This window comes from Perissodus microlepis, chromosome 18 (genome assembly GCF_051167445.1).
Source record: "Perissodus microlepis isolate ML-2025 ecotype Zambia chromosome 18, ASM5116744v1, whole genome shotgun sequence".
Taxonomy (NCBI): Eukaryota; Metazoa; Chordata; class Actinopteri; order Cichliformes; family Cichlidae; genus Perissodus; species Perissodus microlepis.
The window spans coordinates 11,899,137-11,922,196 of NC_140478.1; the positions used below are offsets into that span (position 1 = coordinate 11,899,137).

Genomic DNA, 23,060 nt, shown 5'->3' on the forward strand with positions numbered 1-23,060 from the left:
AACAGCATAAAATTAATATAGTTGTAAAAAAAAAAATTACAGAAAGATATATAACAATCCTTAAACTTTATTTTATTTCTACATCAAGCATGTGAACATTGCTCGGCCTTCACAGAAATGACAAGAAAGTGTTTAGAAACACAAAACCGTCAAGTCAAAGCTCTACAGAAGAAGCATCTCTTATAATGTTGTAGCCCAAGTAATATAATCATGTCACAAACCAGAATTTGTGTAAACATTGATCTAATTTTACAAGAAAATACAATGATGTGCAACAATCAGACTTTTCCAGAAGGAAGAATGTTGTCTGTCACACAAGACAGAAGCAGAGATTTTAAAAAGTGTTTTTATTTCATCAGTTCATCAGTTGCTGTGGACACTTGTTTCTGATCTTCTTCATGTCTGACCATCTGCCATGGTCTCCTGGTCATAATCACGGATTCTGTTTTTAATGTGGCTCAATTTGGCTTTCAAGTAGTCACAGCGTTCCTTTTTCTCTAGGAAAGTAGGGTCCTGCGAAACATGCACACAACAGTCTGCTGATTAATGCCTGAAAACTCTATTTCCAACCTTTCTTACTGATTCATTCCGTAATTGATCTGTGTTAAACATGATTTTTCAGAATTATTTGCATCAGTAGACAATTATCGAATAAAAGCTACTGTTACCTGGGCAGAACACAGAACTCTAATACCTCTATGGTTAAATTTGAAAATTGCTACAATTGATTTCAGAGTGAGCAGCTGTAGAAATCGCGGTTTATACTGTCATTAAAAAAACATAGAAAAAAAGGTAAAAAAATAAATAAATAAAATAAATTTGTCACTTACATTCCTTTTCTGGTGATACTTCTTTACAATACTTTGAATCCTGCGTTGGTCCTATATGAATAACAAAGTAATTAATTCCCATATAAAAAAGGAAAACCGATGGGAGGTCGGGATGAATCTCACCTCTTTGCTGCTTGTCTCTCTGGGGAGTCGTTCCATCATGAGATCCAGCTCTCTGAACTTACTCAGAGTAGCACTGATGTCTCTGTGAAGGTCTTTGTATTCCTGATACTGATCATTGAAAACTGCTTTGTACTTTTCCCTTTCCTCCACACAGCTGATCTCTGGATACTTGCTACAGAAAGGAGACACACAGTAAAACTGATTCTCTGTATGTTTCGATCTAATGGTGTGATTCAACATATAAATGCTAACTTACATGATGTAGTCTGCAATGATGTGCACTTTGGGGTTCAGATTGACTGGATTCCTTTGGACTTCGTGTAGGAGATTATCCCGATTGTTATAATCTTTACTCAGCGCTTTGTCAGCTTCATCATCCCTGAATGATATGCGTTTTGTTGTTACCGGTTTGAGTGGGATGGACTGTTGAAACTCCTCCTGAGGCTGAAGGTAAAAGAAAAACATCATTTGGCAAATACAAAACAAATGAACAAGATGTTCACAACACTATACTGGCATGTGCCATCATTACATGAAGGCTTTTATTTTGAAAAATAAAGCTGCATTTCTTTAATGGAACTATTATGTTCACATCTGGCTTCTCATCCTTTCTTATTTGACATTACTATACATATTATCCCAACACGCCATTACAGAAGACTATAGAGACATGTTTACTGCACAGGTTATGTGGCGATGGTTGTTTTGTTAGCCTACAGTGGCCCAGATGTTGTTGTCAACAGCTGGAAAGGCCATACATTGAAAACTAATTTGCTTCATTCTTGTTTCATGCTTCAAATATTTGCTGTGGGTTACTCATGGGATATATTTTGCTAAACCTCCAATCATCTGTGTATCTGATATTTCTATTTAGCTCTATCAAACCTGCAACGTCACAGACCAGGCAGCCCTCTTAGACCTGTTTATTTGCCAGTGGGGAAATGATATGGTCATGGGAGCAGTGCTGATGTTATTTTATCATTATCAGTATTGTTACTGGAACAAAGTAGCTGTCACGATCCTGGGTCTTTTGACCCAGGGTTTCGAGTTTTAGTTTATTTTGATGTTTATAGTGTATGTTTAAAGTTCATTAGGTTGGCGAAGTTCATTTGTTTATTAGATTCCCTTTGTGTTTTCTACCCTTGTATTTAAGTTTCCCTCTAACTTCATGTGTTTCATGAAGTTAGTTTGTATTGTCATGTCTGCGTCTCATGTTTCCTGTTTTATGTTGAAGGTCTGTGTCCTGTGTCAGTATAGTCAGCTTTGCTTCCTGGTTATGTCAGATTAGTGTCAGCTGTTTCCCCATGTGTTTCCACTTCCCCTAATCACCCTTGTGTCTATTTAGTCTGTGTGTTCTGTTCATTCGTTGTCATGTCGTCTGTTGTTCCACGTCATGGTTCCAGGATTTTTCCATGTTCAAGGTTTTGTTCTTTGTTTTTTGTTCAGCAGTTAATTTTCCCAGTTTAGTTCTAGTTAGGTTTTTTCCTGTGTGCCTCTACCTTTTGTTTTTGTACTTTTTTTTTTTTTTTTTTTTTTTTTTAAATCAGCCATATTAAACGACTTGCTTTTTGTTAATATTCAAGTTTTGTTCCCTGTTCCTTGGAGTCTGCGTTTTGGGTCCTTTTTGTCAGTCCACACAGTCTGTCTCCGCCAGACTGCTACAGTAGTTGCCCTTGTGCCAAAGATGCAGGTGATAGCTACATTTGCAGGTGCAACTCTGTTCTTTAAAATTCACTCTCACTTCAAGGACTTGTCTGTTGGTGGAATTAGCTGCAGACAAATTGACAATAAAGTTACATACAGTATGTTTGCTGTTATTCATAACATCCCTGACTGTTGAACTAATACATATCTATCAATCCAGCCACCCTCTATTATTATTATTCAATGTAGGGTCATGGGGGGCCTGGAGCCTATCCTAGCTGTCATGAGGTGAGAGGCAGGGTACACTCTAGACAGGATGCCAAGTTGTCACAGGGGTAACACAGAGAGGCAGACAACCTCTGCCTAATAAATAACATTTAAAACCCCAAATAATGACAAAAGTAGAAAAGTCATGCCCAAACTTCATCTGCCACACAAGAAATGAGCTAAATATTAACCAACTTTAACAGAAAAAACTGTAATGATGAGCAATTTAAAGGTGGGTTTCCACTATATTAGCCTTTCACAGAGAATTTAACTGCACTGTATTCATGAGGATACCTTCATATATGCAGCTTTGAAATGTATTTCAGTCATTCTTCAGATTTAGAAGACCTGACCTTGTATTTCATATTTGTTTACAGAGGAGTAAAAATCTGTACCTGGTTCTCAAAATACTGCCTCTCTCTACGTGCAGCTTCATGCCTCCACATCTTCAGACATACCAGGAAGCTTCCTAGATACAGGGCCATGTTGATGAAGATGAAAGCTGTTCCTGCCATCTGGCCACCATCAACCCGACACAGATTCGCGACGATGGGGTTAATACCTATTGTTGTGTAGCATAGCCCCCCGCGATTCAAGTCGTTCAGGTAAACTATCCCTGCTGCCATGTAGAACAGGAAAAGAGCCACGTTGATGAAGGCCTCTGTCAGGGGCCACCACGAGGAGTCGAGAAGTATAGTGCGATAGTACATTGTCATTCCCACCACCAGGAGACACAGAGTAAGGATCCATGAGATTCCAGCTACAGCTAGAATGAAAGGAGTCATAGGACCTCTGTAGCTGTACCCAGACAGGCCCATCCCATTGTTGTATACACCGTTATAGAGTCCGTAGCTGTTGGACCATTCACTGTCTTTCTGAATGTAAGCAATGACACACGCAAAAACCATTCCTCCAAATAGGAGCTGAAGTCCAGCTAGAAGCCTGAGCAATCCCGGCCATGATTTCAAATAAGAGTACTTCTGCTTGTAGACCTCCACCTTCTCAGCGTAATACTCTGCAGGGTGGATGCTGGACAGTAGCGACTCCTCTACTGGGACGTGACCAAAGAGACCGTCAGTGGGACTCTCTCTTATCAAAGGCTTATGTGAACTGTGACTGGAGCTTCCCAGAGATTCATTCCAGTTCCGACGCTCCACCAAGGGACTTACAGGGGGGCTCACTCTGGTCCCATTGGGTAGGATCTGGATACCAGTTGTGCTGGCTTCAGAGTCACTTTCTTTTGTCCATTTTTTGCCCCATGACTGAGGGATGAGGGATTTCAATCTGTCTTTCAGGCTTCCTTTTTTTTCTTTCTCTTGCTCAGCATAAGGTGGAGAACTGGATGTGCGACCTGTGGAGGTCGCATCATCCTCACCATCATCTGTGATATTATCCGGTGTGGGTGTGTGAGTAACCCATACAGCAACTGGTGGATCTTTAATGGTGGAAGACCCGACCACACCCTCGTGGTCTTGTTTCTTGAATGATTTCATGCTGTGGGCTGATTTTGGGAATTCATTGGAAAAAACGTAATCGCAGAATCTTTACCACGGCAAGACAAAGAGAAGCTGTGGGAAAGAGAAAGAATAGTAGCATTCTACAAATAACATTCAAACATCTGTATATCAGTTTATTAGGGTAGAAATGAAGCTATATATGTGTATACACATATATATGTATGTATATATCTATATATATATGTGTGTGTATACATAGATAGATTGATAGATCGATAGATCGATAGACAGATAATCATTTGTGGGTTTCTACTACTGAATTAAAATTTACAGGATATAGTTAAAAATAAAACCCTTCCCGATAAACACAAATGTCAGATTCTTATACAGTGAGGTATAGACCTCCTGAACCAGTTGCAAATATATGGTGACACAATATTTCTATATTGAATGGAAAATGAAGGAAAGCCTCGATTCAAGATTTCTAAAAGACAGTTGTGTTAGTGGAAAGCCATTAGTCACACCATGCCAAACAGCACGACACATACACCACAAACTGCTGGAATACAACAACTCCAAAAAAGACCCCAACATGACTCCAGTGCTGCTTGGGCTTTGCTAATTACAGAGGACTTGTGTGAGTTGTGACTCACACAATGCTGCGGCTCCGTGTACTTCACTACTGTCGTGATACTATCGCTGAATTTTAAAAAAACGGGACACCTGATTCTACATTTGTTTTTCAAATGTCAAATCCAACAGCTTACCTTGACCCCAACTCTCTGGTCACGTAGAGATGGCACTATCTCACGGGATTTTTGAGCCGCAACTGTCCAGCAGGCCCACACAGTTCACTCTCTTCAATCTCTCGGGTGACTCACGCCTGGTTTAGCGCACACAGGGAGATTGGCTAATGTGTGTGTACAAAAGAGGTGGTACTAAAAGCTTAAACATTAAACCTGAACCGCCCCTGCGCTGGTGCTGACTGGCACTGCTAGGTTAATCTGTGGGAGAGAGAGTGGCTGAAACTGTTGACATTCATGGAGTGCATGATGTTGGCGCTTTGCTGATAAAAATAGGTTAAAAGAGTGGGGAAAAAAGTGCACAATCTAGTAATTAATGCTGGATCAGGGACTCCTGGGTACACACAAAAGTTCATCACGTCAGCAGTTCTTAAAGCATTACGCATATCACTTAAGACTATCAGCAACAGGAGTTTGTCCATGAGATTTCACTTTTCTTTTTAGAGATGAGAAAGTGTTTGATAAGAGACCCATATTATCAATTACATCTCGTATCTTGCATTGGTATAATACTGCTTTATCATCCCATCATTTATGAATTATTCATTCTCATCTCAGCTGTGACTTTGTGTTAGACTGGGAGCTGGGTATTTGGCACTAGAGGGCAGCAGGCTCCCATGCTTCTCCTGCTCTGAGTTTGGTTTGTCTCTTTATCCCATTTAATGTGGCTATCTTTCCCAGTTACCTTTTCAGTGTTGCACTGAGTGTATTCAGACGTGGCCCTGTGAATAATGGCTACAATCTGCGTTTTAAGATTAGTCATGTCCTCTGAGCTAAATTCATAAAATACATTTAGTTGTAGATGAAACTGCAGGCTTTGGTGATGACGTCTCTAAAGTGTTACTGGAACACTTCCCATAAGCGATGACATTGTGATACATGTCTTTTTATGTATCATTTAACCCTCCACAGCTGATTCCAGGAATCATTCCTGCTGTATAGCGTGGCATCACTCGGTGCCAGCGATTGTTCCAAAACAGATTTTCATGTAGAGAAAGCTCGGGGCAAGGACATCTGTAGTCCACCACCCCTCCCCACCTACAGAAAGCACGCACGCACACACAAAGCAGTACTCATAACCTATACAGTACAATGATCTTATAATTTGAACAACTCTATCAAGTGCATAGGGAGTTGGTGGACCTAAACCTCATTTGGGATTACCATAGTTGTCCACTGCTGCAACACAGGCACCTACTCAACTGCATATAATATGGAGGACAATGCAAAAGCATGTTTAAATATATTATTATATGAGATAATACTGCTAGCTTAGTACAGTGCCTCTCGGTTTGGAAACTGAAAAAGGTACATGCCTCACACTCAGGCAGAATTTTACTGATCTAAATATAAGCATAATGCCATCACCATCATCAAATGGTACAAAATTGAATATTTTTCAACTTCCACTTTATGATTTTTTTTTAACTAAGTGCTTAATTCTATGACAACCTAAATACCTGCTTGGTCTTTGCTGTCAAGAGAGCAGGTAGCAAAGGTTTAATGAGTCAGCTGTTTGATATGAATAACCTGTCATTACCGGCCAAACCATTACCACTGGCTTTGCTGATTATTTACTGATGTAAATAATGGGCAATAGAGTGAAGAGTGAGTCCTTGTGAGGTGTGATGTAGTCTCAGTGTGTCAGCTTAGATTGGAAATAACAGTGTCGATCATCATGGTTTTATCATAAACAACATTTATTGCGCCTACTGATGGAGCTAGCCCCCCAATTTGAGAACCACTTATGTACTAAATGAGCAAAAATTTACAAATGAGGCAGCAATGAATCATGCTAGCTGACTCTGTGTTAAGTCGATAGGGAAACTAGGCCTACACAGAAACAAGAACAATACTGTATGTGTACCAATCTGAGTTTTTAGCCTTGGCTGAAATGATCCTTTCAAGTGGAAAACATCCAGCTAGCCAAGCATGTGTGAGTGTGAACATACACATACGCAATATAAAGTGCATGTACACTTTCACAGTTGAAGTCCTAGCATATGGTTTGAGAGTTTTGAAAAGAGCTGCCGCCTTCTTTCACTGCTAAATGAAGCAGAGAAGCAATGGCAGCTTCCAGCAAGCAGCCTCATTTGCAGCCGTTCATTCTGTTCGGATCTCAGAAAGAGAAAAAATGGGCAGCAGATGAAAAGATACAGATAGAGCTAAAAAGACAGAAAGAGAAATGATGGATGCTGAAATAAGTGACACTCAAAAAAACATTTGGTGGAATGAAAAGGCCCTTCACACCCACTCTCCACCACTACACCAAAACCAAAATCAATACTCTCTCTGATTTCCCCAAGTGTATGCCAAACCACATTAGTTGAAAGCTATATGCAGGGCATTAAGCATAATGCAGCTCCTAGCTGCTCGTTCCTGAGAAAAGTCGGCCTTGTAATAAATTTAATAACTTAATAAAAACACTTCCACAGGTCTTCTGCAAGTTTTCCCCATAGGATCTTTTCAAACTATGCTCTTCAGGATCCTATATGCTGATTCTTCTTCCCCCTGTAATTCCAAACTCCAAGGGTGATCTTCAGTCCTCTGCAACATGACTCCATCTCCTGTTTCCTCACTGTTTGGCTGAGCTTCAGTACCCTCTAGGGGAGATTGCTGGTAATTTAATGCCACTATGCTTGCTTTTCACACTTCAGCACAAGGATAAGCTGAGTGAATTAAATGTGTTTATTAAGACAGACTGTTAGAGAAGGAAAGGATGGCCATGCGGCATAATTTGTGTGCACCTTTCACAATTTCTGCCTCTCTTTCCTACTTTGGTTTCCACCGTAAAGCGAGATTTAGTTCTATGAGAGCGCATTCAATGTCACATATGATTGTTATCACTTTAGAGGATAAAAACAATATTTTAATTACTTTGTACTAATTGGATTGTTGAGGAGCTGTTCCCTGTGTTTCCACGGTTGCATGTCTTTGGGGTTGTGTAGCAACAACAACAGGGTGACTGACTCTGGCACTTTTGCGGGATATCGGTCTGCTGCCAAGTCCCTGCAGATTTTACTGTAATTAACCAGCCAGAGCCTTGTTTGTGCATGTGGACATGAATAGTAGCTTGTTATTTGAACATTAATGGCTGTGTACGAGTGTGTGTGTTGTGCACAGCTCACAGTTCACCTTGGAACAGCGCCCCAGCAGCTGCGTGTCCTCTGGAGTGCTGTTTATATCAATACTTCCTCCTGTAATCATGTTTTAGGACGGCCCATGCCTCAGTTTCACAGGACGAAACGTGTGATGTTTGCGTCTGTCAACACATTTGCCAACCCACCTTTCAAGTCTCACATTTGACTTTGGGCTTCTGCCATTTTCCATCCCTCTTGGGGAGGCCCTGGCATGGGAAAGTTTCAGATTGGAGTACGCAAATTAAACGGGAAGTAAAGCATTAGGAAGATTATTCAAAACGGAATTTTCAAATCCCAGCGGAAGAAAAAGAAAGAATAACGGTCATAGATGAAGATAGTCTTTAATGTTGACCTTGGTGTCTCTCCTTGTTAGGACAAAGGTTCACCTGCAAAATGAAGGAACAATGAACAGTATACAGAGAACATGTTAAACCCATTTGCCATCCATTAAAAGTTGATTTATTCCAGTGCTACTACGTACATTATGCATCATGTGGCAGTGTACACAGAACAATGATTTGGTTACATTTTTTCAGTTTTTTGGGGAGTGGGGGGTTCACTCTGTACTCAGCAGAAGTGTGTTCTGATGCCTGCTCTATGACGAAAGCCTACTTATAATAAAAGTCCGGGATGTGTTAATCGTTTTGTCTTATCTACCATTATCAGAGCAACATCATGAATGTCCCTCACTTCACTATGAAATACTGTGTATGTGTTTCATCTTCTAGAAAAGGATCAGTTCAGTAAATATTAGAATGGTGTTTAGGCTGGTCTTTGTGATGGGATACAAAGAAAACCAATTACAACAGAGTAAGGAACAGCAGATCCTGGATTAAATTTCCTATCTGCAAATGTAAAACAATAAAAGGTCTTTTGGGGGTTTCTTTTGTAACTGCCAGAATTTCAATCCCCTCGTGTAATTTCTAGGCATTTTTTTACTACATACCTATGACATGCTGGCAGCCACCTACCTTTACCTTTTCACCTTTGTCCTGTTTAAATGGTGACATCTACAATGAGGTCATATTAACAGGACACCCAATCTTGCTGTTCATAACCTTCCTGTCAGTGAATGAGCAAAGTCTTTCCTTTTTTTCGTGCCACCCGATGAAGTCCTTAACACCAGCATTGTTATGTCTCTCTGGGGAAGAGACTCCAGCATCTGTGATCCTTTCTGTTGTAACTACACACCAAGTACAAAATGGGACATGACCTGGGTTTCCATTGCTTCTTCCTCCCTTGCAGTTTTTTTTGTTTGGGGTTTTTTTTTTTTGGAACCACTTCAATGTCTTTTCTGCAGGCCATCTGTCAAGCCTACTTTTGTATGAGGGACTGATATTCTTAATAATGACAGATGAAAAACGTGAGGGCGTACCAGATGTAATGACAAGGTGGAAACCTTAGATAGGAACAGGCAGGTAAGGCTGTAATCAAGCAGATAGGCTTAGCCATCCTGACTAATTGGATGATACTGATTGAAACAGAGACTGCAAAAGCATGATAGATCTCTTTATAGGCTACTATTAGGGAGAAGTGTAGCACTCTGAGATAGGAAAGGCTAAAGGTGGGGGCAGTAAAGAGTCATGCTTCATCAACTCAAGTTGAAAGGGAAAAAGCTAATATTCATGCTCGATTAAGTTGCACTTGTAGCAAACTGAATACATTCTTAAAAGAAGTGCTCTCTGGTCAATCCAGAGCCTGTGAGATAGCAAACCTGTTTGTTCTCTCACAGGGTTGGACCTAGACTCAGTTAAGCCTAAAGCAGCTTGGAAATAATTAAGACCATGGAAATAATAATGATCCTACAACTGTCCATTTGCTTAAGGGACCACAAATATGAGATTTAGCACTAGCGTTCTTTTGGGACTCAAATAATCTACTGTTTAAATCATCCTAGCCTGCTAACCTGATGACCTCCTGTTCTGTTCTAATGTGCTCTGGGAAAATCCTAAATATTTGTCTTCAAATTAAACTTTGCAAGTCATCACAGCACTAGAATATGCCAGTGCATGCTTTCATAGATGTTTCCCCCTCACTTCTTATCCATCACTGTACCACTCAGATAACCAAAGCAAAGGCCTCAAAGAACAGTTCAATGTTATACTTTACTACTGAGAGCTGTCCACTTAGGCTACAGGTCTGTACAGTAAATATAAAGCTAGTATTAGAAACCAGTTAGCTTATGCTCCTGATGAGTCAATTGAAGCCACAGACTGAAAGTGACAAAACTCAGAAGCTCTGACAGACATGCCCAATTTTACAGTAGAAGCAAAATCTTTACAATGGATTTGGTACCTATAGCCAATTTCCCAGTTTATAACAACTGTTCGGAATAATTTTGACTTAATTAGACTTTATTTGTAATAAAGCTTGAACTATAATTAAGGGTCTATCTGAGTATTGTGTCTTGTTCTTGTCATACTAAAAGATATTTTAAGAAACTGGCTGTTCAGTTTCTTTGATAAGTACATTTTAAGTCTGTTTTTCACTAGTCAAAGTTTGTGTTGTGTTCAATATCACAGTGAACTCCTGATGCATCTTTTTCTAAACTTTCCCAGTCAGTGCTAGCATTACAAACCATGAGTCACTGCAGCTCTCTGAGAAAAAAAAAACCTCACAAAAAAGCCCCCAGTGCATCCAGTATAATCTACATAATGGAGATAGTGACACAATATGCTAGCGATAGCTTAAGAGGAGCTAGAGCTAGCATATATCTCGGGTTGTTTTGATTCTGGCTGGACTCAGGAATGTAAGTAGTTAATGTGAATTTGTGTTTATTACTTAAATTCCTTCGCATGTAGATGACAACATACTCAAAAATTAATCTTGCAGTCTCCCACCAGTTAAGCCAATCTAAAGCTAATTTTATATTTAAAGTACAGACATGAGGGGCAGTGATAACATACTAGACTACAAGACAGCATATAAGTTTAATCGTTTTTTCTTTTTTTAACTGTAAAACTATGGTTTATTTACTTTGAGATCAGTTCACTGTTTTGTAACCCGAAAAGTTTCTTCAGCATTTTTTGTATTTTTGAGGATTTTTTTTGTAATACTGATTTTTTTTTTTTTTTTTAAATCTCTCTTCATATTTTAAACAGGATCAACTTGCTGCAATTCTCTAGGTTCTGCAGCTCTAAAAAACACAGGTATCCTCGCAAAATAAAAAATTGGGGGAAAACAAAATTAAAAAATATAATACAAAAGAAAAGCAACCAACAAACCAAAGGTAATCTAATGAAACCAAGTGTATAAATAACCAGAGCCATCTGGGTGTGATCCATAACTACTTCTGGACAGAACCATGCAAAAGAGCTGGGTTCGTTACTCAGTTTGACCAGTGATGTGTTTGTGCCTGTATCCCAGCAGACCTCAAGCCATGCAATTTTCTGAAGACCACAGGAAGTTCTAATTAGTGGTAGTGAGAAAGGTAGACTACTACATATTTCATATTTGTTGTGTATGAGTGTGCAGCATTGAGCTTAAAGTGAACTTGTTCTCTGAAACACACAAATATGCTCTCAATCTGTCTCGCCACGGGTTTCTCGCTGTTCTTCTCCATTTGTCGCTGTGTTAGAAATAGAAAAACAGGTTTTCAAAACATTTAGAGTTGCAGTGTAATGGAGGCAATGTTATGCATGTTAGACATTTTCTTTAAAGTTTTGGAGAGGAATGTATCTGAAAAAGGAATGCAATGTTGTATTTAGACTGTTAACATCGTAAAAAAGCTCTGAAATTAGTAATTAAATAACCCTCTACTATTTATACATTCAGGCACTGAAAAATCACATGTCAATATGTAACTAAAAAAGATAGTCGCTCTCATTTTTTTCCTTGGTAAGAACAAGGAAGCTGATACCTTGAAGTTGGCAATAGTGATCATTTTTCCTACCCAGTAGTAATGCCATATGCATCCCCATTGCTATTTATTTGTGTAACAGTTTCTCCTCCCCTTTAAGTGCATTTTCAATCACTGACCTGAAGTCAGAGCTTTTGTAGCCTCTCCTAAAGCTTTCACCCTAAACTATGGGAAAGAATCCATGACACTAGTCATTTGAAAGGGAAGTCCAATGGTTTGTCTTGTTCTCCTCACCGGACAAACAGGTAGACGGACAGATGGGTGGACAGATGTCCTCCATGGCCTCAGAGGGCCAGCAGGTGAGCCAAGGCCCTCAGCTCCACAGACCAACTTCCCCCCTTGTTGTTAAGGACTCTCCGGTGTGATAGCCAGCTCTCACCTCAGCAACCCTGAACTCAGTCTTTTTCTTTTTTTTTTTAACTATACAAGGGCTTTTACAAAAAAAGCTAACTTGGACAGCCATACAATGGCTAAAACATAAACCATATCTCTACTTTATCTCAGTTTGTAATTTTTTTTTCTATTTTTCTTTTTTGGATGCATTTGTTTTTTCTTGATTTAAGTCTTTGCTTGCTTTTCTTTGTTCTTTTCGAGTAGCTCTAATCAGGCCTGTGCTGAGAGGCTCAGTCACAGAGAAACTGGTTTTCTGGATTTTTTTTTTCATTAGGTGGAGAGGAAGGAATGAGTGGGAGGGAAAGGACAAGGATCAGGTCACGGACCAAGATGTGGGTTCATTATTAGTCCAGACATGGACTTGCCAGCAGATATGAGACAGAATTGGATGGGACAGAATGAGGCGACACGTTGGTTTGGGAAAGGTGGGGCTCAAAGGTGATTACAGAAGATTTGTCAAGGTTATCCGCTATCAGAGGAGGTGTGTGGTGCTGTGGAGGGAGAGCGCCGCCTACGGGCGGTGGAAGTCCAGGATCGCTCGGAGCGTTCGGAACGCTCAGAGGCTAGCGAAGCGGGTCGAAAGCGGTGAACAAAGCCGTCCAGGAAGTCCTGCTGCTGCTGGGTTATGGCTTGCGAGATGAGGCAGGGCAGTGCCTGCAGGCTGCCTGTCACTGAGTCCAGCTTGTCCTCCAATGTGCCGATGCGCTTATCCAGCTCCTCACTGCGTTCCTGCAGCTCCGACACCAGGTCATACATCACATTCTGGGTCTAATGAAGGAGAGACAGTAAATGTGTTTTGGGACAAGAAGGAACAGGAGGACATAGACAGGAGGGACAAGGGAGGAAGAGGCAAGATAGAAACATTAAGAAGCTGTTTCACAACTTGTTGCAACAACTAAAATTAGGAGATGATATACAGTAGGACACATATAGTGATTAAGGAAAAAAAAAAACTTAATGTAACAGTAATAATAAATTCCATGAGTAGACAACTACAGTAAATATATTACAGCAGAGGAGGAAATAATTTAAAGGAAGCAGTAGGAAGGGGAGCTGTAAAGTTTCAGCAAGTCAGCATAGATTTTATCTTCCCATAGATTTTACAACCAACTTCTCCAATCCATTTATAGCTCCTGAAGGTCTTTAATCCTTTATGTGTTTGCTTGACACAACTCATTTATATAATGAAAAGCATCTCTAGTATTTAGGTACTTATTGCTTAACAGTTCATGCAGTTCTGGCCAGCTCAGCATGTGGCATCTGCAAGTAAACCTTGCATCTCAATTAAGCAGTTTTCGATATTGCAAAATTAATCACACATTATATACAATATATTGCATTCTTCAACATCACAGAGCATTTTATAAGATTTGCAATTTAACAGTCATCTGCAGAGATTACAAAATACTCATGTAGGGTCTCCAGGCATGTGTGCCCCTCAGAAATCAAATCTAAAATCCAGATGTGAAAGGTTTATATCTCTATGGGGCTTGAAAATAAAGCTGAGCCACTGTAGGGTGTATGCAGATTGATCTGACCATTGAGCACAGTAAGGCGCACGTAAACACACATTAAAGCGATTGGCCTTGGAACCTTTTAAAATACACACTGGAGTGCAAATGCCATCCACATCAAATGAAGTCAATGCAGCCATGCACCTCCCTTTGAACCCCCTCTCAGCTCTGGTGCCTCAGCTGACATCTGTACAGCCAGACAGAAGCTACTGAAGCATTTCTGTATTCAGCCTCTTATGGACAGATGCTGTTTACAGTGTGTCATCAGGTTCAGGTTCTTCAAACTGAATAGTCTCGCATTAGGGTTCATTCTCCAAAGAGTTAGCTTGGCCAAGATCACTTTTTAAGGCAGTGCAGGTGCCGTTTGATTTGATGTGATGCGTAGATGTTACATTCAATTTAAAATGGTATGATAATGTCAAACATGAAATTTGACAAGGAGTTAACAATGGAGACATAATAAATAAAATAAATAAATATCAATTATATTATTTATTGTGTACAATAACTTTACCACTTTAATGATTTCTATAGGAGCTTAATTTGCCAAAAAACAGAGAAAATAGTCCATGAAATAAAGTTAGAATTGATTCTGACTGATTGTATTTTCATCTTCTCCCGCAAACCTTCTATAGATAACATAACAGTAAAAGTTTTAAAAGTTTTATTTAAGAATGAAACTGATGACCTGTACTGAATGGCGTAATGTTTGACATTTGTATTAGCCCTCAAAAACTATTAAGTATTAGATTAAAAAGAGCACTCCTTTCAAATGTTGAAGCCTGAACAACTAAAGCAATCTTAATCTTCTAACACTTCAAGAGCTGCACATATTGTCTACCTGGGATGTTGCATCTTGGGCCAAGCATTTTAACCAGTTGCTTAAAACCCTGCTTTTCAACCACATAATCACATCAGTAATTTCTATCCACCATTTGCTCTTCCTTTCATATGCAGTAGAATTAGCAAGTAGTCCAGCAATGTTTGCTCAAGTTATTTGTTTACATTTGGGTCTCATATAAAAAGTTGCTATTATTTCCTCCTCTGAAGCCTGGTTGTACTCAATGTGTTTTTGCCTGAAGTAATATAAAAAGTTAGTTGTTTCCACCTTCAGTCTGAAAGGTTTTCTTGCATATTTTGCAAAGTAGTGAGCTTTGCTGCTAGTTGTTGAAGTAGCTTCCTTTTTGTTACCAAATCGTCATCAGAGGATGATACACGCTCTTGCTCTCAGACATGCCAGGCTTGTCTCGTTATTCTGTGTGCTGGGGAATGTAAACACAGGCCTTGGGTATAGTAATGATATGGTGCTTTTTTATTATGTATTTGCAGATGATATGATATGGCACAACCCTATTTTCCTAGGGTTTTTTGCTGACTATTCAAAAAAAAAGAAAAAGAAAAAGAATGTACAACTTGATGCAGTCCCAGGATCGGCTCACCTATCAGCTTTATGCGGTAAGCTAAAGACGCTACAATTTTTAAGTGCACGGGGAGAACACTGAAAATATCCTAGGACAAAACCTTGGGGTTCCCTGTAGTTTATGTCCTTGGAAAGAGCCTGCTTGGGCCCTTCCTGAGAAGGATTTGCAACGGCAAGTTAAAATCATCACAGCACAAATTATATCAAAACCTTCAAATGATTAAGTTAGATTTTTAACTTGGAAAACTTACCTTTGCCAGGTCCACCAAGGTGTTAGCCTGATCATTGAGTTTCCTTTGCTCCATCTTAACACTGCGCAGTCTGAGTGGACGCACAAGGAGGTGTGAACATGAAAAACAGGGAAGGAGAATGTGGACAAAAGGAAAGAGATGACAGCAAGGAAGAGAGGAGAGCAGAGTGAAGAAGGGGAAGGAGGGTAGTTTGAAGGAGTAGAGCACAGAGAGACAGGTTTTTGAGGGGCAGAGAGGGCCAATAGAAAAGAAAGGAGGAGGAGGAGGAACAACAAATGTTTTATCAGGACACTTCTTTCACTGATGACATTGAAAAGAAAGTAAGACATGCATTGTAAATATTTTCTTTATGTATTTATATTTATACACATATATGGAAGTGTATGCATATAAATATATATTAAAGGCATTCCTGGTCTTGGTCAATACAATACCAACCAAAACATGCAAAATTACAGAAGCATACTACACTCATTTTGAAAAAAAAAAATAGACTGTTTATCATGTTTAAGCTAGCTCTTTTTTTGTTATAACAAGATCTTTTTTTCACAACGTTACAGTCCTTTAAGCAGCAGGTGGCAGCAAGTATTTTTGTTGTAATGAGAAATGATGCTAATAGTGAGAGATGATCTTGTTACAAGCCAAAAAAAGAATCAGTTTTTGAAAAAGTGGGAAAAGGAGCTCAATACGTGAAAGAAATGTATTATTAGGAGTTAAAAATGCCCCTGTGAGCAAGAATGCAATATGCTTCCATACAAGAAAATCCCAAAACCTGTTTGAAATCAAAACATTCCCATCTCTTTCCAAAACTAAGACATTGAAAAAAGGAAAAAGATGGCATGCCCTTTGTCAGTGCTACACACAGCTCAGTGGTAGGACTTCAGATATACACACTGGTCATTCAGTAAGCGTGCAGTGACTATGACTGACTTTGTGCACAATGAAACGAGTTGAGTGTTTTCAGTGCTGGATATTGTGAGTGTGTGTGTGTGAGAGAGAGAGTGCATATGTGCATGAGCTGATGTGTGTATGTGTGGATGCCACAGATAAAGGATGAAACTTGCCAGAAATAAACTGCCTAATGACACTGCTGAACATACGGCAACATTGACATTTCAAACATTTTAAATGAAATGCTGCACGATGATACATTGGACATGTTTTGTGATGCCTTCAACAAAGCGCCTCCTTATCTCTAATCAAATACATTATGGCTCTGTAAGAACTGTTAACGCTGATGTGCATAATATGCCATTGTTAGCAGTGGCATCACACAGCCATCATCTGAATGTGCGAGGGGAAGAATTTCCCTGTTCGGCAAATTATGAGACAGGATGACATTCAAGGGCATTTATTCATGTGCAAATCAGTATATCAGAGCAGAGTGAGACTGCTCGCTTACGGCTCTATCTCTGTGGGAAACTGCTCCAGCTCGTATGTGTCTGTTTGCCCGGCTTTGTCATCCCTTATGGCTGTCGAAGAATTGGGACTATTTGAGGTAAAAGCTCTACTTATTAGCGTAACACATTTTGAGTACAATTTTGTTCTACAAAACCCCAATGTACATGTTGCGCTGTGCCTTGTGTGCCATCCTATTGATGTCATGTACAAGGCCTTGTTGTTTGATCTCATATTAGAAAGGGAAAAAACAGCATAAATCAAGACTAAATCAACAGCAAGCATTTGATCCACATTAGAACTACAGGGTAGAACACTGTGCTTATTTATGTCATCACAAAACCTTCAGGAGTGTAGGATGAGTTCTGTTGATGCAGGTTAATATAGCCCCAGAGCAGCTATATTAATCATGGGCAACAATATACACTACATCATCAATGATTATGAACTGCTGGCCAAGCCAACAAAGCTCCAAGCTCATTCTGCGCAAGATGCTTTTTCTTTCACACGTTCTCTCCAGACAGCCCTCCACTATCGACAATGTGGATGCTTTTCGATCATTCAAGTCAGGGGGGAAATGGGAGGGAGAGGGAAGTAAATGGAACACTGAAGTAAAGTAAAAAAAAAAAAACACAACCGAAAACAGCAATTCAGCATCCATCCTTTTTTTCTTCTTCTTCTTTTTTTTTAGCAACAAGTAAACTTTTTATTTTTTTTTACATGCATGTCGAACGCAGACATGGAGAGAGGAGGAGCAGGAGGATGTTGAAGAAACAGTAGGAAGAGGATACATAGAAGACTCAACTTACTTCTGAGCTCTGCGGTGATAGAGCAAAACAAAGACAGAACACAGTACAGATTTTTAACCCCACAACATTCACGAAACGAGCGAAAACCATTACACTTCTCACTGTAAGCACAGGGTAAAAAGAGGGTCGCGGGGAGAGGGGGGCAAGGGAGGGGAACAGGAAGGACCATTACACTAGATTGCAGAGTGTTTGTGTGTATGTGTGTGTGTGTGTGTGCGTGAGTGTACGTGTGTGCGCACGCACGCTCTGTATGTGTCCATCTGTGAGAGCTTACATATGTGTATGACAATCAAAGGAAATGGTCTTCAAGGAGAGGACATTGTGGGAAAACAGCATTGTTGATACTATCAGATATACACAACTATGTGGTATTATAGCTGATAACGCTGCCTAACAACAAATAACATTAAGGAATGAACCCAAAGGGACTATTTTCTTTTACAGCTAATCAGTAAGAATTACATTATCTCAGTTTAACAGTTCAAATGATAATACAGCCTAAATATTTTAACCACAAGTAGCATTAAAGATTGAGCATCATTAGTTCTGGTTTTAGGCCATGCTGAAAGTCTCCTTGGTAGTTTGTGGTGAACGTCTCTGTCATATTTAGATTAGATTATGCAAAACACACAAGGTGCAGTGAACTTACTGGTGAATGGCTTGGAGAAACTTGCGCTGGTGTTTCCGCACCTTGGCGTGATCTATCTTCTTGACCAATTTTGTGTGTTTGTAAATGAGCCATGTTTCCCTGAGTACATTGGCAGCTGTGTTCTTTACCTATGAAACAAGGGCGAGAAACTTATATAACATAGAGTAGTTTGAATTGCTCTGACAGATTACAGACTGAAGCACCCATCTGTGTGTATTATTATGATATAACAATAATTTAAAAAAGTGTTAAACACAGAAAAATAAAACAATAAAAAAGGTTAAGTTAGAATTACATGTGCCAAAGTTGAGTTTTAAAAGCTTTTTTTCAAAGAAAAAAACTCATTGTATTTGACTCCATACACACACTCACCAGCCATTTCATTAGTTGCACCTAGCTAATACTGGTTTTGGATTTGTGAGAGCCAATTCCTCGTGACATCACACAGTTACTGCAGATTTATGAGCTGTACATCCATGACATAAATCTCCCATTCAACCACATCACAAAGTTGCCCTGTTGGACTGAAACTTCTTGTCATTTTCAAGAAACCGGTTAGAAACGATCTGAGCTTTGCGACATGGGGCTTTATCCTGTTGGAAGCTGCCATTGGAAGCTGGGTACACTGTGGTCATTAAGGGTTGGACAGGTGGTGTTTAAAGGGCGTTCAGCTGGTACTAAGTGCGTTTAAACACCTATAGTTCATTTACTCTGGTCCAAATCAGTTTATGAATTTGTAAGCTTGTAGCTTTCCCCGTGGTTTGTTTTTTTTACACAGAGTAAAGTCCAAGAGAACCAAAATGCATCACTGCAAACTACGTGAGAGCGTTCAGTCTGCTTGAATGGATCCATGCGTTCGTGGTGTTTATGCCATATTCTGACCCTACCATCTGAATGTTGCAGCAGAAACTGAGACTCATCAGACGAGGCAATGTTTTTCCAATCTTCTGTTGTCAAGTTTTGGTTAGTCCATTGTCGCACCCAGCCGGATTCTCTGCTGCTATAGCCCATCCGGTTCAAGGTATGACATATTGTGCATTCAGAGGAGCTCTTCTGCATACATTTCAGTTCAATTTTATTTATATAAAGCCAATTCCCGACAAAAATTGCCTCAAAGTTTCTTATAATGTAAGGGAAAGACCTTAAAATATTAGAAAGTTATCCCAAACTACCCCCTGTCAACAGTTGGAAGGAAAAACTCCCTTTTAACAGGAAAAAACCTCTGACAGAATCAGGCTCAGGGAGTGGCAACCATCTGCCACAACTTGTGGGGGGTGAGGGGAAAGAGAAAAGAGCAGAAAGAGGACGAAGGGAGAGAGAGTCAGGGTTTAATAGTTACAAACGATTAAAACCAATAGTCGGCAGAAAACACACATAGGTTTCTTCAGCATGTTGTTTTGCCCATGTCTGCATATTTAAATGCACTGATTTCCTGTCATGTGACTGGCTGGTTAGACGTTTGCATTAACAAGCAGTTGAAGAGGTGTACCCATTAAAGTGGCTGGTAAGTGTGTTGTTTATTCTACAATCCCAGTCAAATTAACAGACTGGAAGAAGCAAATTGTCACACATTTTTTGAGCTGAGAATGTTCGAAAGAGTTATAAACCAAAAAATTCTCATCACTGTTACAAACACAAAATGCATATTATAAGAGTTTACTATTACAGTTTACTGTGACTCACTCGTTTGCAGAGTTGTGTGTCCATCATGAAGTTGTGGACATGCTTCTCAGCCTTGGTTAGCTCCAGCTTCCTGGCTACCACTGCAACTACCAACGCAGTGCAACCAGCTCCCTGTTGCACAAAAACAGCAACTGTTCTTTCTTATATGGACACTACGTTGTGTTTGGCTGGTGTTACATAGATCTCCATATATACATAGTACATTTCAGGTTCTTTAAAATAAATGACCAGAGTGTGAGCTCTACAGAAGAAGAATTAAATACATGTTCTGGTAGGTTAAAAACAAACAAACAGAGGAAGCGAGAAACAAATATATGTTGAAGAATCAAGTTGAAATCTGACGTTCAGGTTGCATGATAATACTTTGAGCTTGAGGTTTCGTTCTATCTGATCATAGTTGTCTTGTGTGTTCGGTTATACATTTATGTAACTGAAGACATGATGAACCTACCATGATCCCTGTAAGCAGACACACGCCTTTCCCACAGTAGGTGTGTGGTACCATGTCTCCGTAGCCAATGGAGAGGAAGGTAATCGAGATGAGCCACATGGCTCCCAGGAAGTTACTGGTCACTTCCTGTTTGTCATGATACCTAAGGCAATGGAGATATGCAGAAGTCAGGAAAACTGGAACTCAGTTTCGTGAATGTGAGCATGCTGAAGAATGACATGGTGCTGTGTGAACCAAACGGGTTGTGAGCGGAGGTGGTGGAGGTGGTGAGGATCGAGGAGTAGGAAGAAATCATGATGGAAGGTGAGACACCTGTTTTATAAAGCCAGTTCTAAAAAAAAATGCAGCAGATTTTAGTGAGAAACAACAAAAAAAAGGTCTACTCAGTACATGTGCAAAAAACAGTAGAATTCCTTTCTGTTTTCCTTCATCTTTAAGACAGTTTTTAATGCAGAGCCATATTTTTAATGGGAAGGATGCTCAGAATAATGCGGAGGCAGGGGGAAAAAAATCACTTTCTAATTGAAATAACTGATTTGAAACTGAAACCATGATGTTCACCATCTGTCAGTTTGAAAATGAGGCACTTGAGGAGATGAATGATGGGAAATTTAAAAAGAAAAAAAGAGTCTGAGGCCAAATGACATCATCTTGATTTAAAATGGAAAGAAATTATACTAAGTATAGTAAGCAAGTTTTAAATGACAAAGAGAGAGGCCATGTTGCTCAGCGTGACTGGATATAGTGCCATGGCTTTAAGTTATTTTCAGTATTGCAACCCCAGAAGGTACATCAGTGCATCCAAAAATGCATACGCTTCTTCTTTAAATCAAACTAATAGTCGGATTATTGGTCAAAGTTTAATAAAAATCTTCCTTCCTTCTCAGAGTTGCCCCGACAGAAGTTTTGGTAATGCAAATCATCAGTTCAAACTGACAGCCATGCTTGAAAATGTCGGACCAAAAGGCCCATAGTGCATACGTAAAGATACTTGTGTAACAAAAAACACAACGCACACAAAGCTGGATTGAGGATGACATTGCCATACCTTCCACAGCAAAGCAAAAGTCAATCACGGAGGCAAATCTGCCTCATTCACCCACCCTCATTCAACTCGCCTGATTATTCCCAATGGGCTGTCTAGGAGGAGATCAGATAAGATTTAATTTTGAAGTCAAAATCAAATATTCATTAAGCACTTTCAGACAACATCACGCTAACATCCTTATGACAAGGCAATCTAGACTCTGAGTCTAATTTCTTGGGATTTGGTTAAGGATTTTGTAAAGGGAGTTCTAACTGGGCCAATCATGAATTTCCGATGAGTTTGAAATATCCAGCAGCGTCCAAGCCTATGAACTCAGAATGACCAGCACAATCATCTCTAATTAGCGCACAAGTACATATCAGAACAGCTGGGGTTCAGTCTATGAAGTTTTTCTCTACACCAGGGGGAAAAAAAGATTCACAGTTTCATAGAAAAACCGTTTCCTCTTTCTCCTCCAAGACAGTTCATTGTTACCAAACACCATAAATGAACTAATCATGCCTTCCACATTTCTTAAAACTCCCACTCTCAAGTTTTTCTATTCATGCTCAAAGTCCGGGGGAAAAATAGCTGAGCGTTTTTGTCCCACAGAATGTCAAAAAAGTGTGTGGTCTATGGGATTCAAGCTTTTTCAATAACATGCAGAGAAGCAGTCTGTACAATACCATGCAGGAATAAAAAACATGTCTGCATCTGCATGCTTCAAAGCCAGTATATTGAGAGCAGGGGAGCAACAGAAAAACCTAGGGTCCATTTAGAGATTAACACCACCTATGACAAATCCTGCAGTATTACCATGTGAAAGGGGACCGTTACGTCTTCTTGGTACTGTTCATTTGTAAACAGTGGGGTGAGGACTGGTTGAATAACAAAGGAAGAAGCTCATTGAATTTGACACCCCTGTCTCTTTTACCTGCATCCCAACACTTCACCAGCTGCCCTTTGATAACTGCCAGGGGGATAAACTTGATCAGCTGGCTAAATATTGTAATTGCAAGTGACTACAATGTTAGTGACTAGTATGTTAATTTCATTCATTTTGTCATCAAGGCATGCAGAGAGTGAGTCACATCTCCAAGACAGGCAGGAATGTGCTGCACCTTTCAGCACAGTGAACAGTTTATTGCAGTACAATATGGTCGCCTCTGTTGTAAATATGACCTATAAATATGCTTGGCAACAATGCAAAGAGGCATTGTTGCTTTCTCTTTTATCGCCTGTTTTTCTGTTGGTGGACATTTCATTGCACATATTTCAGCTCTCTGAAAAAGAGCAGAAGACAGCAGTACTGGAGCAGAGACAGAGGCTGAAATGGGAGCAA

General features: G+C 39.8%; 2 protein-coding genes across 3 annotated transcripts in view; both read right to left on the minus strand.

Annotated features, from left to right (window-relative positions):
* Window positions 1–49: 49 nt before the first annotated feature.
* On the minus strand, window positions 50–8,479 carry LOC146367408 (MARVEL domain-containing protein 2-like). The gene is made up of 6 exons (XM_084913102.1): window positions 5,089–8,479; window positions 3,260–4,432; window positions 1,210–1,397; window positions 954–1,125; window positions 831–881; window positions 50–513 (listed from the first exon to the last, which is right to left on the minus strand). Exons 2-6 carry the CDS (start codon window positions 4,355–4,357, stop codon window positions 397–399), a joined length of 1,626 nt encoding a protein of 541 aa, XP_084769228.1. The 5' UTR covers window positions 4,358–4,432; window positions 5,089–8,479; the 3' UTR covers window positions 50–396.
* Window positions 8,480–8,589: 110 nt separating this feature from the next.
* Window positions 8,590–23,060, minus strand: part of kcnn1a (potassium intermediate/small conductance calcium-activated channel, subfamily N, member 1a) — a 65,456-nt gene continuing 50,985 nt past the window's right edge. The window contains exons 5-9 of one of the 2 annotated variants that reach the window (XM_084913100.1): window positions 20,692–20,833; window positions 20,241–20,351; window positions 18,558–18,685; window positions 15,702–15,771; window positions 8,590–13,284 (exon numbers count right to left, since the gene is read on the minus strand). In XM_084913100.1, the coding sequence (XP_084769226.1) occupies window positions 12,979–13,284; window positions 15,702–15,771; window positions 18,558–18,685; window positions 20,241–20,351; window positions 20,692–20,833 (757 nt within the window). In that variant the 3' untranslated portion in view covers window positions 8,590–12,978. Of the gene's footprint in view, window positions 13,285–15,701; window positions 17,918–18,557; window positions 18,686–20,240; window positions 20,352–20,691; window positions 20,834–23,060 lie in introns of those variants that run through there. The other variant, XM_084913101.1, reaches the window with a different exon arrangement.

Bases quoted from the DNA above. Each gene is read 5' to 3' on its own strand.
- LOC146367408 (XM_084913102.1), bottom strand. From the start codon at position 4,357: ATGAAATCATTCAAGAAACAAGACCACGAGGGTGTGGTCGGGTCTTCC. The intron at 882-953 runs GTGAGATTCATC...TTATTCATATAG, and splicing joins GAGAGACAAGCAGCAAAGAG to GACCAACGCAGGATTCAAAG. The intron at 514-830 runs GTAAGTGACAAA...CATGTTTCGCAG, and splicing joins AGTATCACCAGAAAAGGAAT to GACCCTACTTTCCTAGAGAA.